The following is a 16627-nucleotide window of genomic DNA, read 5'->3' as shown; positions in this document are numbered from 1 at the left end:
CCGCGAACCGATTTTATGTGGAACACGGCGCTCAGCAATCTGTCAAAAAATGTTTTAGTACGACTTTGGTGAGCTACGGAGCTGCACCGCTTGATGGATTGTCGGAGCATTACGGCTGAGCCTCGCGGAGTGATACGTACTGTGCTTCAACGTAATATTACCTTACTGTGTATAAGGACCATAAATGGCACCTGTTAAGAGACGTGGTTGCGAAGTGGATTACAAACTCCAGGCTGTCAGTCACGCAGTACAAGTTGGGAACAGAGCAGCTGTGAAATCTGTCTTTGTTATTGTGCTCGTCTTTTAGTTTACATTTTGACTGCACATTTGTGAGCTTTTTGTTATGCACAAAAACAACATTGTTTTCTTTTATTTATGGAGCATTATTATTTAATAAATGCTCATAATTTATTTTCGAGTAAATTTTATGTACATCTACGCTCTATGTTAATAAAAGTGCCTGTGTGACATCTGGGACACAGCTTTGACTAAGAACTCTCTTTTTGTTCTTACTTTATGGCTTTAAAAAAAATATATCGAGATATATATCTTATATCGCCATCCAGCTAAAAAATATCGAGATATGAATTTTGGGTCATATCGCCCAGCCCTAGGCTGGATGGATGGTTGGTTGAATGGATGGATGGATGGATGGATGGTCGGATGGATAGGTGAAAGGTTGGATGGATGATCGGTTGGATGAATTGATGGACCGTTGGATGGACGGTTGGTTGGATGGATGGACGGTAGGATAGATGGTTGGTTGAATGGATGAATGGATGGATGGATAGTTGGATGGACGGACAGATGGATGGATGGTTGGTTGAACAGATGGATGGATAGTTGGTTGAACAGATGGATGGATAGATGGTTGGTTGAATGGATGAATGGATGGATAGATGGATGACCGGTTGGATGAATTGATGGACGGTTGGATGGATATGTAAAATCCTTTTTAGCATGTCTGCACAGTCGGGGGGAGTACTTTTTTAGCCAGGAAAAACATTTCACTGTATGTTGTACCAGCTATAACTACGTGTGACAAATAAATAAAGAATTGAATTGAATTGGATGGACGGTTGGATAGATGGTTGGTTGAATGGATGAATGGATAGATGGACAGATGGATGGATGGATGGATGGATAGTTGGATGGATGACCAGATGGATGGACGGACAGATGGATGGATGGTTGGTTGAATGGATGGATTAACGGTTGGATGGATGGACAGATGGATGGATGGACGGTTGGATAGATGGTTGGTTGAATGGATGAATGGATAGATGGATGGATGGATGGATAGATGAACGGTTGGATGGATGGATAGATGGATGGACGGACAGATGGATGGATGGTTGGTTGGATGGATGGATGGATGGATGGATAGATGGATGAACGGATGGATGGATGGACAGATGGATGGATGGATAGGTGAAAGATTGGATGGATGACCGGTTGGATGAATTGATGGACGGTTGGATGGATGGGCAGATGGATGGATGTACGGTTGGATAGATGGTTGGTTGAATGGATGAATGGATGGATGGACAGATGGACAGATGGATGGACGGTTGGATGGATGGATGGATAGTTGGATGGATGACCAGATGGATGGATGGTTGGTTGAATGGATGGATGGATGGATAGATGGATGAACGGTTGGATGGATAGATGGATGAACCGTTGGATGGGTGGACAGATGGATGGATGGATGGATGGATGGATAGGTGAACGGTTGGATGGATGACCGGTTGGATGAATTGATGGACGGTTGGTTGGATGGATGTCCATCTGTGCTGGCAGATGGGCCTTCTGAGGGCTGTGGTTTGGGTTTTCAGTTCTGGTCAGCGACCGTGATGTGAAATGCTGAATGAATGACACGTTTCAGCACAAGGAGAAAAAGTTTGTGGGAGAAATATTTTTACTTGACAATCAGGCAGCGTTTGCTGTGAACAAAGCATCACATGTAAAAAGAGTAAAAAAGGAAGTGGGGTGTTGAAAATCAGATATTGTGATCATAAGAGGTGCTGGACTGGTCTCTCCGATGCTTCTGCAGAGAAATGTTTTTGTTGCTCAAATGTCTGTGAATCAGAAAGTGGTGGAAGTGGATGTCACAGCTCAGCATTCAGAGTCAAATGAATGAAATGCGTCTGCGGGATCAGAGGAGCTCTAAGAGGATCCAGTTGAGGGAGGGTTCAGCATCTGCCCAGAGCACCCCCTGGACCATTTCATGTCCTGACCCCGGGGCAGAGCTGGGACTCACCTGCTGGAGGATGTCTGGGCTTCTGTGCTCAGACTGCGGCCTGCAGAACTGTGGGAATCTGCCTGTGATGCTCCTGCAGGGACTGAAACGATGTGCAGGTTGTCATCGGTGGAGGGTCGTAAAGCTGCCGCAGAGCAGGCAGATTTATGATTTAATCACTGCACTGTGACAAACCGCCGCTCTCGCTGCTCCATCATCATTTCCAAACAGCTTCAGCTCCACGTGTGAGAGTGAGAGCTCTCCGAGCTGAGAGGATCCTTCATTAACACTGGAGTAGAGTTTTAGGCCTCACACTTCTGCTTTTGCTCCATTTCAACCAGCTTTCAAACATGGAGTAAGCGAGCTCAGCGACTGTATGATGCTGCCGCCATGTTTCTCCACCTGTGGTGCATTCAGGGTCGTGTGGTCTCATACGTTTGTTCATTAACTTCGGTGAAAGGGAAGCTTCAGCACTGCTGAAGCTTCCCTTCCTCCAGTGCTGCTGCAGGAAGTGTTCAGCCTGATCCCAGTGACACACACACATGCACACAGCCTCCTGGGAGATTGTGGTTTTCGGTCCACTGAGCAGAGTGGCGTGCTGCAGATGTGAGGCGGAGTTTACGAGGTCATGTCTCAGGTGTTCGTGATTCCTCTGAATCGACTTCACCTGTGCACACTGAGCGAGACAGAAGCAAACAGCTGGGACGCAGTTAAACACTAGAAATATCTGACGCCTCAGTGACCGCCCAGTTTTCAGGGGTCAGAGTGTTTTGGAAAAGACCAAACGAGGCCAGTAAAGTTTCAGTGGTCATCAGCAGCACCTGTGAGTCCATCTGAGGACGAGGGGTTTTCCACCCACCTGTCAGAACTACCATGTGTGTTTATGTCAAAGGTGTCTGGCTGGTGCTAGCAGACTGCCTGTCCTGGCAATTCGTGGCAAATATGAAAGATCAAAGCGATTTTACACTGCAGAACGAGAACAAACTGACCTGCTGTGAGGGAAGGACGGCGGTCCGCCTCATCATTTGTCTCCCGTCAGAAGAAGGGCAGAGAAAGGTGTTGGTGGAGAGGAGGCTGTGTTCTTTTAACCCGTCTGTTGGTGTGGAAGGATTCTGATCTGGACTCGGACAGAAACGTGGGTCTAAAATAAGCAGAGTGAGTCCTCACAGGCCTCACGTTACTGTGTTTGAGTTTCTAAAGAGAACAGAAGTACTGTTGCTGTTTGTGAAACCAGCGTAAAACGTAACTGAGAATCTCCAAAGAACAGGAGGTTGCTGAGGTCCTCAGGGATCTGATCATTGGGCATGGACGCGGCGGGATGCCTTCAGGGCCTCAGAGGCCAGCCTGAACAAAGCAGGGCTTGTTTCAGTGCTGTGGAGAAGCACGGTGATCCCTGATGATCCGTGAGGGCTCCGGCCCTCAGTCGGCGGGAAGATGGTGGGGCAGCGGTGTGTTTGAGAGCATTGCCGTTGTTTACACCCAGACTCTTTGTTGCCCTGAGCTCGAGCGCGTTTGCAGGCTGCCGCTCGGCGTCCTCTGCTGTAGTTACAGTACGGCTGGAGCTGGGAGAGCCACGGGGGGAAACTCATCCAAGATTAATTAGCAGCAGCGCTGCGGGAGGATCTGAATCTCTCTGGGGTCAGCTCACGTCCTTGGCACAGTTTCCCCACCGCGCCTGAACCTGCGCTTTATTTACTGAGCGACACTAAAGGCATCACCCCTCCACCTCCCCCAGCATCCGCCCGTCTGACAGCAGACTTCTGTTTATGTGATCAGCTGTTACAGCCGCTTCATGGCCCATGTGTCATTAAAAAAAAGACGCAAAGTGTGATGGAGGGCAGCTCTCAGACTCCCCGTGACTAATAGGTACTGCAGTATCAGCAGAGTACTGCAGTAGTCTGGCTGCACACTGAGGATGTGCTGCAGCAGCACTGATGGAGGACTGTTTGCTCAGCACAACAGCAGGTTATTTATAGTCTGACAGCATCTCCACAACACACACACAGAGTGAGGGAGAGAGAACAGAGAGATGGAGACAGATACGTTCTCAGTTTCTACTGTGTGTCTTCTATTTTTACAGTAGAATCACAGTAGAACCATGTAGTCCGGCTGACATCCTTCCTGGTTGAATAATCTGATCACTGATGCTCTCTGAACTACTCTTTTGAGTCATCATGGATTTACTCCTCAGTAAAAAGTTACCCATTACTTTAGTTACTCCGCTGCTCTGTCAGCTCTTGGAGAGCAGGAACTGTCCCACTGATGCAGGATGACATCACAAAAACTGTCCAATCACTGTGTAACGCTTGAAATGTGTCCTTATCTCAAGTACCTTTAGAGCGCGGCGTGAGGCTGCCCTACACCTGAGTGTGGAGTCAGAGCGTCCACTCACGTAAACATGACCTAGAGTGATGTCATATATGTTGGAGCCACCTCTGAACGTGGCGTGCCCCTCGGTCACTCGCTGTAGCGTGATGTCTGTGTTAAGCGAGTCATCCATTAATGATGGTGGTGGTGGGGCGCTGCTGCTTTCGGCCTCCATCACGGCTCTAATAATAAAACTGCAGATGATGTTTTATTGATTACAGCTGCCGAGTTCACAGAGGCGCGTTTCGCTCTCAGCTCGCCTTCCTCTGCCCGCTGGCGCTCGTCACGACTCGCCATTCCTCCCTCTGAACGGCAGCAGGTGAACCAGCTCACCTGTCGTACCTGAGCTGCAGGTTCCGCAGGGCCGGGTCAGAGTTTTAGTGGATCGGACCTTATCGCGGTTCTCGTGCCTGAATTATATTTATTCACAGATGTATTTTGCTGAGGTTAGTCCAGGTTTCAGGGAGCTGGATGTCTTTGGATGTCTGTTATGTTTCCATTTACGCCCGATGTTACTGCACATGTGCAGTAGAGTGATGGTCAGAGAGAGCTGAGCTTAGCTGTCTTCAGCAGCTAAAGCCTCTTTGGGGGGAAACTCCCACTGGGTTTATATCTGGGACTCTCCACCATCTGACCTTAGAACTGAAGAAGCTTCTCGGATGAGAGGTGAAACGTCTTCGAGCAACTTAAAGAAGTCCAGACGCTTTTCTTCGCAAGCTCCTTTGACATCACAGAGCCATCTCGTTTACGTATGACTTCCCTCTGCAGAATAAAACAGAATGGCTCTCGTTTGGCCCTGGGCGAAGGCCGTCGCACTTTTCTCCTCTCCCTTATCTTCCCTGCTTAGTTCTTATGTCCTTGTCTCGTCTCGTGTATATTACTTTCCCTGAACACTCTCTCACAGTCAGATTTGATCAACTGGTCTCTGAATGCTATTGACACCCTTTAACGAGAAGTCTGGGCTCGGGAGAGCCCGAGTGCCCTGGAGGGACTTTCCCTGCCGGATACATGATGGACGGGTGGCAGACATGGAGGATCGTGTGCCTGGCGGGACTGTCGATCGAGGATGCTGAAGACATCTACCTGTGGTCTCAAGGCTGGAGCCGAACAACAACACCCTGATAACGACTGTGTTTAGACTGTTCTTCCCATTCCATGCAAGGCCACCTGGGTTGGCTGGAAGACTGTTTACTTAGCCTGGCGGGGCGAAGGACACTGTCTCAGCTGAACTCTGGACACGCACACACACACTGATACCCACTCGTCCCCCCTCCTCTTCCAAACGCCTTCGATGCTTGTTGCCTCCTGGGAACACGGCGGGTCTGAGCCCGCACTGGAATGGTAGCACTGGTCAGGATGGCTGCTGTGCTGCTTCGGATGACTCCTCACTAGGGCCGCCACAAACGATTATTGTGATAGTCGACTAATCAGATCATCATCCATTGGACGTGAAACTACAGCTTATTGCACCAGCAGCATCTGCTCTTATATAACTATCATTCGCTTACAGCTGTAAGTGTTTAAGGTGCTAACTAAAAATAAAGACAAGATGATAGTTTATTAAATTTTAATGAAATTTGCAGATTGTTTCGGTGAAGTTTAATAAACTCCTTGCTATCTAAAATATAACAGGACACCGGAGTAAATTCTGGAGCATCTCACACTTCTGATAATCAGCTGTCTGCTTGAGGTTTATTCAGCTGTGTAAAAACTATAACTTTAATCTCAGACAAACCGATTTACTCAGGAACAAATAAAATACTGAAAAAAGCCAAACAATAACATGTTTAAGTTATCTAAGTGACTCATATATCATGTTTAACCTGAGTAGCGAAAGACGGCGGTGGGTTTGAAAACGATTTGCCGGGAGTCCGGTGTTCTCACGGCGCTAGTTAGCCTAGCCCCCGGCTAACTATTGAGCTAGTGGGTAACAGACGTCTCCGAAAACGTCGGAGCACTTTTGAAAATATGCGGTGTCCTGATAAACTGAGCAGATATTTGAGGTTTACACAGCTACATTCTCGCCTGAAAATATGTTAAACGTTTATTTTGTGACCCAGAAAGAATAATAAGAGTAATATTAAAACTAACTAGCTGCCGCCATTGTTGGAAACTGAGCTGGGCTGCGCTATGAATTCTGGGACACAGCTTCTTCTTCTTCGGGGTTTAACGGCAGCTGGCATCCTTGTACATGCAGTGCTGCCATCTTCTGTTTCAGTCCGTTATTACACTCTTAAATCCTACTACTCATTCCTGCGTCTTTTGGGATCTTACAAAGCTTCAAACGACGCGTCGACTATTAAATCAGTCGTCGACGATTTTGATAGTCGACGTAATCGTGGCAGCCCTACTCCTCACCCCCCACCCGACCCTGTGGCTGGTCACGTGCTCCATAATGTTGTTCTGTGGACATTTATGTGCTTTCTGTGCAGAGGAGTTTTTTGTTTCCTGTTCTCGTGCTGTCCTCCCAGGAGCCCAGCATGAGTAGAGGTCTCTTTTTTCCTCTTGTACTTTCCCATCGTTGTGTATATTTCAGTGTTTTTCTGTAATGTTACCGATCTTGATTGTTCTAGAAATTCTTCAGATAAACTTTAATGTAAATTATTTACGGACCTGCTGCGAGCGGCAGAAAGATCGGGTACAGGTGGACAGCGTGCACAGATGAGAGCTCTGGTGAGTCTCCTCGTTTTCAGCTTCAGATCAGAAACGTCCTCGTCGCCACTGAGCCGGACGGAAAAGCTGCCAGCGTGAAACCTGAAGCCTTTCTGCACAGACTGACACAACATCACGACTCGCCGCCTCTGGCTCCGCCCATCACGGCGACCCTGCCCGTCTGCCTGTCGTAGGGGAAAAGGTTGTTGCTGAAGGAGCTTCCTGGTAAAAAAGACATCCTCTGAAGGGAACCCCTTCCTCCCCATGATGACCAAGGTTGGCATGACCACCGTAGTTGTTTGTTCCCCCTCGCAACTCGACATTTAGTTCCTGCTCACAGCAAGCAGGTCAAAGGTCAGCGCGTTTACTGCCCTGCTGAAACATTTCTTTGTGCATCACGGTCCCGCCGCCGCTGTCAGACTTCTCAGGTTTAGTCTGAGTGAACAACCGTCTTATTCCCGTCTGCAGAGTACGCAGTTTTCAGTGTGATCATGTCACCGACCTTTGACCCTCCGCTCTGCTGCAGCTGCCGTTACTGTGCTCCGCTCAGAGAGAAACTTCATCGCTGCCAGCTGCCGCGGCGCTGCGATTGCCCGCGCTGTCCCCGGCTTTTAAACGCAGTACCAAAGTCATTTAGCTCTGACCGCTCTCCTCTTTCCTCCTCGTCGACACTTTTACCGGACGCTCACTGTAACCCTAAGCCCACTGAAAAATGATCTGAATATCATCTGTCAGCGACAGGAAGACAGAACAGTGTCGTCGGTGTGTTTGTTGTGTCAGATGAACTCTGAGGATGAGCTGAAAGACCTCACCAGGTCGGAAAAGGAGACCTCGTCCTTCGTCCTGGGCACAGAGTCGGATCCCTGCTGGAGTTCGGGAGAGTTTTCTGTTCCAGACACGGCAGTGAGGATTCACCGAGGTCATCGAAACCTTTAAAACTAAAGCAGCAGGATGAACATGTGCAGGAAGCTGGGAAGATTCGTGACTCACACAACTGTGAGACCGATTCATCCCCGATGACAAAGGAACGCCCTGAAACAGCAAACGCCTCCTTGGCCATTCTTCCTGCGACGTGGTCAGGAAGTCATCCAGCGACGTTACGGTTTTAAGCATCGCTCTGTGTCACATCCAGACTTTTCCCTCCACTTTTCCTGGTTCAGCTGATAAAACTCTGAAGCTGTTTTATCTCTGGATTATCCTCCCATCTCATTCTGGATTTATGATCTCGGATATGTTTCCTGATCCGTGCTGTTTCATATCCTTTTTCCTTTGGGCCTTTATTCTGAAGCGATCAGTTCACAGTGAATCTGCGCGGTGCTGCTCGCCTCTTCACGGGATTAAACATGTGGCGCACACAGCGCTGTGGATTAGGATTAGGAAGGCACATAAAATAATCTGTGATCTGGCATCAGACTGGGATTTAACACTTCCCAGAATGCTTCAGAGCTGGCAGGCAGCAGAGCGGCCTGTTGGGCACATCTGTCCACCGGTGTTTTCAAAGGAGCTTGCAAAGAAAAGCGTCTGGACTTCTTTAAGTTGCTTGAAGACGTTTCATCCGAGAAGCTTCTTCAGTTCAAAGGTCAAATGGCCGAGAGTCCCACTGGGTTTAAATCTGGGACTCTCGGCCATTTGACCTTTGAACTGAAGAAGCTTCTCGGATGAAACGTCTTCAGGAAACTTAAAGAAGTCCAGACGCTTTTCTTTGCAAGCTCCTTTGACTACGATGACCTGGATGACTGAGAACCTTCACAGACATATCCACCGGTGTTTCCACACCAGCTGGCTCCTCTGCAGGTGTAACAGAGCCCGGTCAGAGCCGGGAGCGCACCGCGCCCACGGATTGCGCCTGCGGTGCAGAACGCAGCGCCTCATTTGCTGCTCGAGCGGTGCTGAAGGTTTGCTGTGACACAGGCATGGGCATGTGCTCCATCACACGGTTGGTGTTTTGCAGGCCGTTTTCAGCCTCTCCTGCTCCCTCAGCAGCGGCTCGGATGAACGAGACATTCACCGGTGAAATCAGCGGCAGCTGTGATTTATTTGTGTGTCTGAGTCGTGCCGCTGTGAGGAGGCTCCGCTCAGACACCAGCGTGTGGAGGCGACATGTTTGTGCCTCATTCAGACACATTCATTACCTTTGGACCAGTTATCTCATCATCCTTTCATAATGTGACAGGCTCGCTCTGCCGCGCCGGCTTCCTGCAATCACTGCAGGGCCCTAAAAGCTGCTCCGCCTCCTCCGCTCCATCCTGTCACCTGACTGAGCCGTCCTTTTAAAAGCAGCCGGCGTAGATTTCTGCTTCATGTTTTAGCTTCACTTTCACAGGTCCTGACAGAGTGTAACCATAGCTGATGGTGTCAAACGTGACCTCTGACCTCTGGACACGAAGCCACCCAGAGACATGCAGAGTCCTACGTAGCAGCAAACTCATCTTTAGTTGTTAAGAGTCTCTGTCTCTCCTCCACAGCGTGTCTTTATCCTGTCCTTCTCCAGCAGATGGCCCCGCCCCTCGCTGAGCCTGGTTCTTCCTGTTCAAAGGGAGTTTTTCCTTCCCACTGTCACCAAAGCACTTGCTCATGGGGGTCATATGATTGTTGGGTTTCTCTGCATTGTTGTGGAGTCTTTACCTTACAGTATGTGCCTTGGGGTGGGGTCTGCTCTAACCCGTTGTTTCTGCCCTCCAGCTGGTCGGGGAGCAGCAGGAGAGCCGGCCCCTACTGAGCCCCTCCATCGATGACTTCCTGTCGGAGACCCGGAGCGACACCCCCTCCGCCCGACCGCTCACCTCCAACACAGCAGGTAGACTCCCGCTAATTACCACCTCCTCCCGTCCTTCCCCTCCCCTCGTCTTCCACAGCTCAGCGGGGCTCTACCTCCTCCTCCACCTCCTCCTCCTGCTCAGTGTGAGGATTCTTTTTCAGCCCTCGTGCAGGAGAAACGAGGGGAAACATTATTGATCCATTTCTGTTTTATTTAATTTGCTAAACATGACTGAGCTGTGAGAAGAAACCTCCTCCTGTAACCTCCCCTCATTCTGATCTCCTCTCTTTTCTTGCACTCCTCTAACTTTCCGCCCTTGGCCGTCCTCCTTCCTCCTCTGTGAACCATCTGTCACCTCCGACTCAGCAGGTACACCGGCCATTAATTAGCACCTCTGACCTCCTCTGTCCTCCTGTCTGCTCTGTCCTCCTCCTCACATTAAACTCAGGCTGCTGTGCTGCTTCTTTCTGCATTTACATAAAAACTGTCGACATGTCAGGAGGAGGAGGAGGAGCCCCGCTGAGCTGTGGAAGACGAGGGGAGGGGAAGGACGGGAGGAGGTGGTGTGGCTGAAATTCTATCTGATCCGAGCCTGGGCTCCGGGCTGCAGGGAGACGCTCAGAGGTCACAGAGTCACGCGTTCTGTTATTGGTCGTGGATCAATTCAAACTTTATTCGTCTTTGAGCGCGGTGACAAGAACACGTCTGAGCGCTGCTGTAACCCTCCTCTAACACCGCTGAAGGCTCGATGGTTAAACTCACTGATGAGGGTGGGTGGACACGGACGCCTCCTCACAGCCACCTCCTCCAGCTCGTGGACGCCGTGATGAACGAACGCTGCAGGTCGGCCAGAGCGTCTCAGTCCCAGCTGGTCGTGCGTGTAGGAGGCGCCCTGTCCTAACCGAGCTCGTCGGCCTCCGAGGCTGAGCCGAGGCAGTAAATCTGTTTTAAATAACCTCGAAACTGTGATGCTGTGAGTACTCTGAGTACTCAGAGTACTCAGAGCACTCTGAGCACTAATCTTCTGACTTCTGAGTTAAGTATTGTTATTGTCTGTTATCCACACCAAAGTGAAGGGCCGACCGCTCTCACAGACAGTGAGCCTGTCGGGGTAACGAGTCCACCTCTCCCGCTGTCTGCAGTTCTGTCCACAGCTCTGGATCTGGTGGACCTCAGCGAGCTGGGGGAGAGCAGCGGGGGGAGCAACAAGGAGCGGAGGAGGAGCCCTCTGAGGAAGAAGGGCAGCTCGAAGAGTCCGCGACGCCGAGCCAAACCCGAGGAGACGGAGCTGATCCAGGTGCAGGTGGAACACCTGCCCGCTAGTCCCAGAACACCTGAGAGGATCTCCCTGGACTCAGGTGAGTCTCAGAGAGCAGCCTGAACCCGACGCCATCATCATCATCAGTTTTTATCACGTGACAGCGAGGAGGCGAGCGGCTGAGTCTCTGTGTTCGTGGATCTAAAAGGCGAGACAAGGCCAGCGAGCAGGGTCTGTGTTCAGTTCTCAGGTGATCCGCTCACCTTGATTAGCAGGTGAGGCAGCAGACTGACCCCGCCTCCTTCAGACCACAGTCACATGACCAAAGACGGTTTCAATCTCTCAACCCGAGCTTCACTGAGTTTGATCCCTGTGGAGGGATTGTGCGTCTTCTAGAGACGCCCCGGGAGAATAGCCGATTACAACATGTAGTCATATTTATTACTGAAAGTGCACGCCGTCATCCACAGCTGCAGCAACATCTGGCCCAGAGACGCTCAAACCTGCAGCTCAGCCTGAGAGCAGGAGGAGCAGGAGCTGTGAACGATGGGAAAGTGTCTTCATCATAAATTCATCGTCGTAAATAAGCCCGAACATGAAATGACGCGGCTTGTTCCAGCACGTGTGAGCTGCTGCCTCCTGAGGACTGAACGCCGTCTCGCCACGCTGGACCTGTCAGACCTCAAAGCTCGCAGCGTGAGCCTTTCTTTGCCCTCAGGCGTCCACAGGTACCCACAGCTCCGGGTTCACCTGTGGACCTGTTTCTGAGACTGTGGCAGATTTTCAGCTTTAATTTGTCATTGACGAATAAATCAGCTAAAAGTGTGGCTCTGCCCCACGTCTGCTATAAAGCCATCTATCAATACACTCAGGCCTTCATCACTTTGGTTCGCACTGCTTCATTTCATTAAAAGCTTTAAACTCACCGAGTCGTGAGGAGCAGCATCTTTAATCGCAGCTTTTACTGTGATGAGTTCCCACTTCCTGTTTACACCCAGCTGCACTTCCCATGTTGTGTTTTTACTGGCTGAAGCTTGTCTCATCTTCATTACTGATAAACACACACACCAGGAATAATAATGGGACCTCAGGTATGTTGTTGTGTTTGCAGTCAGCCTGTCGTCTCCTCTGGAGAAATGGGAGGAGGTGAACCTGGACGTGGAGGACGGCGGGCGCAGGAGGAGATACGAGAAGAGATGCACCTCCCATCACTCGTCCAGTGAACTGCTGTGGTAACGTAGCTCTGCATGATCCCGGCTCAGAATGACCTCACACTGGGTTCGTCCTCTGTCTCAAACTCGCAGTTTTAGCTCCGCCCACTTTGAACCAGCTTCCTGCACAAACAGAACATCTGAGTTTCTAAACTTGGGATCACCATAAAAGGGTATCTGTACTCTCTGGCATCACACAGGTCCGAGAGTAGAAAGGTGGAGGCGGAGCTTCTGGCTCACCTGAAGACACTGACAAAATTAGGACCAGCAGGTCCCCTTTAACACTGTGCTGTTCTCCTTCAGGTCGGCAGAGTTTAAAACCGACCCGCTGACCAAGAACAGCTTCAACATCCACAGCTTCGACGACCTCGACTTCATTTCTTCAACGCAGGTCAGCCACTGCTCATGCTGCAAATACTACTGCAGTACTGCATCTGCTCACCCGTGTGCGAGTACACACTGCGGGTGCTGCTCTGGAGACCCTGGTGTGGGTTTGAGTCACGGTGAGTTTGGCTGCTGCAGCTCAGCCTCGCGCTCGCCTCATCGTGACCTTTGAACCACGGCACGATGTTAGCGAGCGCTCTGACTGAGAGATGAGTGCCAAAAGTGACTGAGATCAGGCCCGGTGTGTCTGCCATCTGTAGTGACAGTGTGCAGTTCAGGCAGCCTGGGAGAAACGAGTGCAGACCGCTGGAGGTTAGCCGAGGAGCATCAGATGCAGCTGTGACTTTGTCCCAGTCACTTTGTTTTCCTTCACACTGACCTGCTGCTGTGTGTGCACGTGTGTATGTGCATGTGTGTGTGCGTGCACGTGTGTGTGTGTGCACGCGTGGGCTTTCAGGACTGCGGGGCGTCCCGGCAGCGCAGACGGACTCGCTCTCTGCTGCTCAGGAACGAGTCTCTGGAGGACGAGTTTGTCCGGGCGAAAGCTGCTGTGGAGGTAAGAACACGCTGACACGGGCGTCCTCGGCTGTATCCCAATCCAGGGTCTGCAGCCTTAAAGGCTGCATTTCAAGGCCGATTACGTCACAGCGACGTGCCGAAGGCTGTCCCAATCCAAAGGATGCTCGAAATGCGGCCCTCAAATGCGTCCTTCATTTCCCTAAATTTAAGGACATGGCGGTGTAGACTTCGTGGCCCAACATATCCCAGAATGCATAGCGCGGCGGTGGGTGTGGATAATTTTGCCGAAAAAGAACGGTGGATGAGGGGCGGCCGAAGAGTAAACTTTAAGTAAGTACTGAATATTATGTCACTTATTTATGTGCAAATGTTTAATAACGAAGAACATTAAACATTCCTGTTGGCCACATGTCGGCGAAGTCATGTGACATCAGTGACGTTTGTACTAACTTGGTTTTAAAGCCTTTACTTTGAAATATTCACTCAGCAGACTGCCTCCTCTCTGAAGCTGATTGAACGGCGAATATTTTAAAGTAAAGGCTTTAAAACCAAGTTAGTACAAACGTCACTGATGTCACATGACTTTGCCGATTGATTCTGTTCATCTGGACGTAGCGTTTCCCACAAACGCCGTTCATTTCTTAATCCTACAGAGAATGATCAAAGCTCATGTAGAAACAAACAAATGAACAAAAGATTTTCTCCTTCATCTCTGTCAAACACAGCTGTATGACACGTTTCCAGCTGTTAGTATCATGGTTGCTAGGCAACCTGGGCAGCGCAACAGAGGCTAGACCGCCCATTTCACAAGCCTCGCACTTCCGGCCTTAGCGGTCTTTGAGTACACGGCCCTTGAGGATCGTTGAGGCTGCAGACCCTGAATTGGGACACAGCCCTCGTCACACTGATGTCACGAACGAACGCTCCTCACGCCGAGCCCCGCCTCCTCGCTCCCCCGTCTCCTCGCTCTGAGTCTCGTCTGTGACATACTGACAGGAGGAAACTCTCGTCTTCTTGTCTTGCCGCTCAGAGTCAGCTGATGCTCAGAAACAGATGGCGTGTACTTCCTGTCACCTGAGCGTCCGCAGGTGTTCTCAGATCAGTTTTGCTGTGAGGTCTCTGCGATTCACCTGCAGCTTCATCAGTTGTGTTTCATTCGAGCGTGAGGATGATGATGATTTATCGTTTTATTAACATCGATGTCGCTGACACCGAGTCTGACAGCGTGCAGCTGAGTGCAGGTAACGCGGTGAAAACCCGCACGTGACGTGAAAGCGTGACTCTTCTTCGCCCGGCCGGTGTCCTCCTGCAGGACGCTCTGCCTGCTGCGCTGCCTCCTCTCTGAAGCTGATTGGCTCTGACAGCACTGATATTCACGGCGGCTCAAGACGCTCTGGTCCAGTAACCAGACGCGCCGCTTTCATATTCATGGCAGACGAGTGTTTAATGATGGACGGCGTCCTGATCCAGTATTTATACGGCGCTGCACATTTAAACTGTGACCTTTCACGTGTGCATAAATCCCACCGCTGCCCTGCACACATTACTGTTCCCGGCCATACTGCAGCGTGCAGGAAACAACACTGGATTTTTATTTTAAAGACATGTGGCAGCACAGACCAGGTCCTCATGTCTGAGTGAAAAACTAGTTCATGCATTTATTACTTCCAGGCTGGACGACTGTAATTCATTATTATCAGGAAGTCCTAAAAACTCACTGAAAAGCCTTCAGCTGATCCAAAATGCTGCAGCAAGAGTCCTGACAGGGACTAGAAAGAGAGCAGATTTCTCCTGTTTTGGCTTCCTGTTAAATCCAGAATTAAAATCCTGCTCCTCACATACAAGGTGAGGCAAACCGACCGAGTCCCTGTTTAGAGGGTGAAGCTGTGGGTTCGCTGCTCTGCAGTCCTGTCGTCACAAACTGCGAGGTCACAGATACGAGCGGCAGAGAGGAGCGTCCTCTGCAGGTGGCCCGGCTGTCGGAGTAGAGCTCCTGCTGCTCCTCCCCATTGAAAGGAGTCAGCTGCGTCAAAAGCCTAAAAGAGAAAGGAGGTGGGCGAGGAGGTCTGAGCCTCTGTGCTCTGCGTGAGCCGGGCGTGGGTACGCCATGGCGGTCTGAGCCGTTTACCTTTCAGCATCTGTCTGTCTACTTCCTGTCTGACAGTCGGACACAGAGTTCTGGGACAAGATGCAGGCTGAGTGGGAGGAGCTCGCTCGGAGGAACTGGCTGGAGGACTCCGAGGACCAGCAGCCGGTCCCGCCCACTGTCTCACCTGCAGAGAAGGTGAGCTCAGAACAAGCCTCCAGATAGAAACACACACACACACAGTTGTGTTTTCATATCTCAGTGAGGACATCTCATTGACATAATGCTTTCCCAGCTGCTTACCCAAACCTAACCATAACCTAACTGTAACCCTGACACATTTCGTCCCCATTAGGGCTGTTGGTCCCCACAGGTATAGTAACATGCCAAATTGTGGTCCCCACAAAGATATGTAAATGTGGCATGCACACACAGACAATCTGGAAAAACAGGAAAAATCCCAGAATTCCAGAAAGCACTGAGTGAAAGTTGGATTCACACAAACCAACGTTTGAGACGAACGAGCGTGAGCTGTCAGTGTCTCCGCAGCAGCTCGCTGAATACGGCAGACGTGTGCGTGACGACATTTCAGATCCAGTCTTACTCTGAGCAGTTAGCGCTGCAGTTAGCGCTGCAGCGCGACGCTAACGCCGCAGATAGAGTCTGTGACACCGGAGGTGACCCGAGGGGGGACGAGCAAAAAGGCAGCAGACGTCTGCGCCGTGTTCATGTGTGTGAGCAGATGTTTGGTAGCGTGTTAGCGTCACCTCCACGCCGCCATGATGTAACACCTGAGCAGAGAAGGGATTAGAGCGGGATTACTGAGGCGCCCACAGCTGATCTGAAGCCAGCTGCAGATTAAAGCGGCCAAACATCCAGCGCAGCAGTAATCTGACATTATTAATGACTGCCCCAGTGCATGCTGGGAAACTGTTTTCAATAAAAAGATGGGCAGGAAGGTGAAATGTCAGCGCACACATGTTAACACGCAGAGAGGCGGGAAAGGGTGGAGCCTGTGAAGCATTACAGAAACGTCTATTAGTCATTATTCATAACTCACCTGTTAAAACGCCACCGCAGAGTTCACTGTAACACTGTGTGTGTGTGTGTGTGTGTCTGTGTGTGTGTGTGTGTGTGTGTGTGTGTGTGT

General features: G+C 50.4%; 1 protein-coding gene across 1 annotated transcript in view; it reads left to right on the top strand.

Moving 5' to 3' along the window:
• pex5lb (peroxisomal biogenesis factor 5-like b) overlaps window positions 1-16627 on the top strand; it is a 25552-nt gene that overhangs the window by 3286 nt on the left and 5639 nt on the right. Inside the window, exons 3-8 of the mRNA XM_005754243.2 lie at window positions 9944-10058; window positions 11162-11377; window positions 12389-12509; window positions 12792-12879; window positions 13330-13428; window positions 15556-15675. Coding sequence (XP_005754300.1) covers window positions 9944-10058; window positions 11162-11377; window positions 12389-12509; window positions 12792-12879; window positions 13330-13428; window positions 15556-15675 — 759 coding nt within the window. The remainder of the gene's footprint in view (window positions 1-9943; window positions 10059-11161; window positions 11378-12388; window positions 12510-12791; window positions 12880-13329; window positions 13429-15555; window positions 15676-16627) is intronic.

This window comes from Pundamilia nyererei, unplaced genomic scaffold (genome assembly GCF_000239375.1).
Source record: "Pundamilia nyererei isolate P.nyererei 1_Seehausen unplaced genomic scaffold, PunNye1.0 scaffold00527, whole genome shotgun sequence".
In the NCBI taxonomy this organism is placed as follows: Eukaryota; Metazoa; Chordata; class Actinopteri; order Cichliformes; family Cichlidae; genus Pundamilia; species Pundamilia nyererei.
Note: the sequence above shows the minus strand (reverse complement) of the source record. Positions and strands in the feature narration are given on the sequence as shown.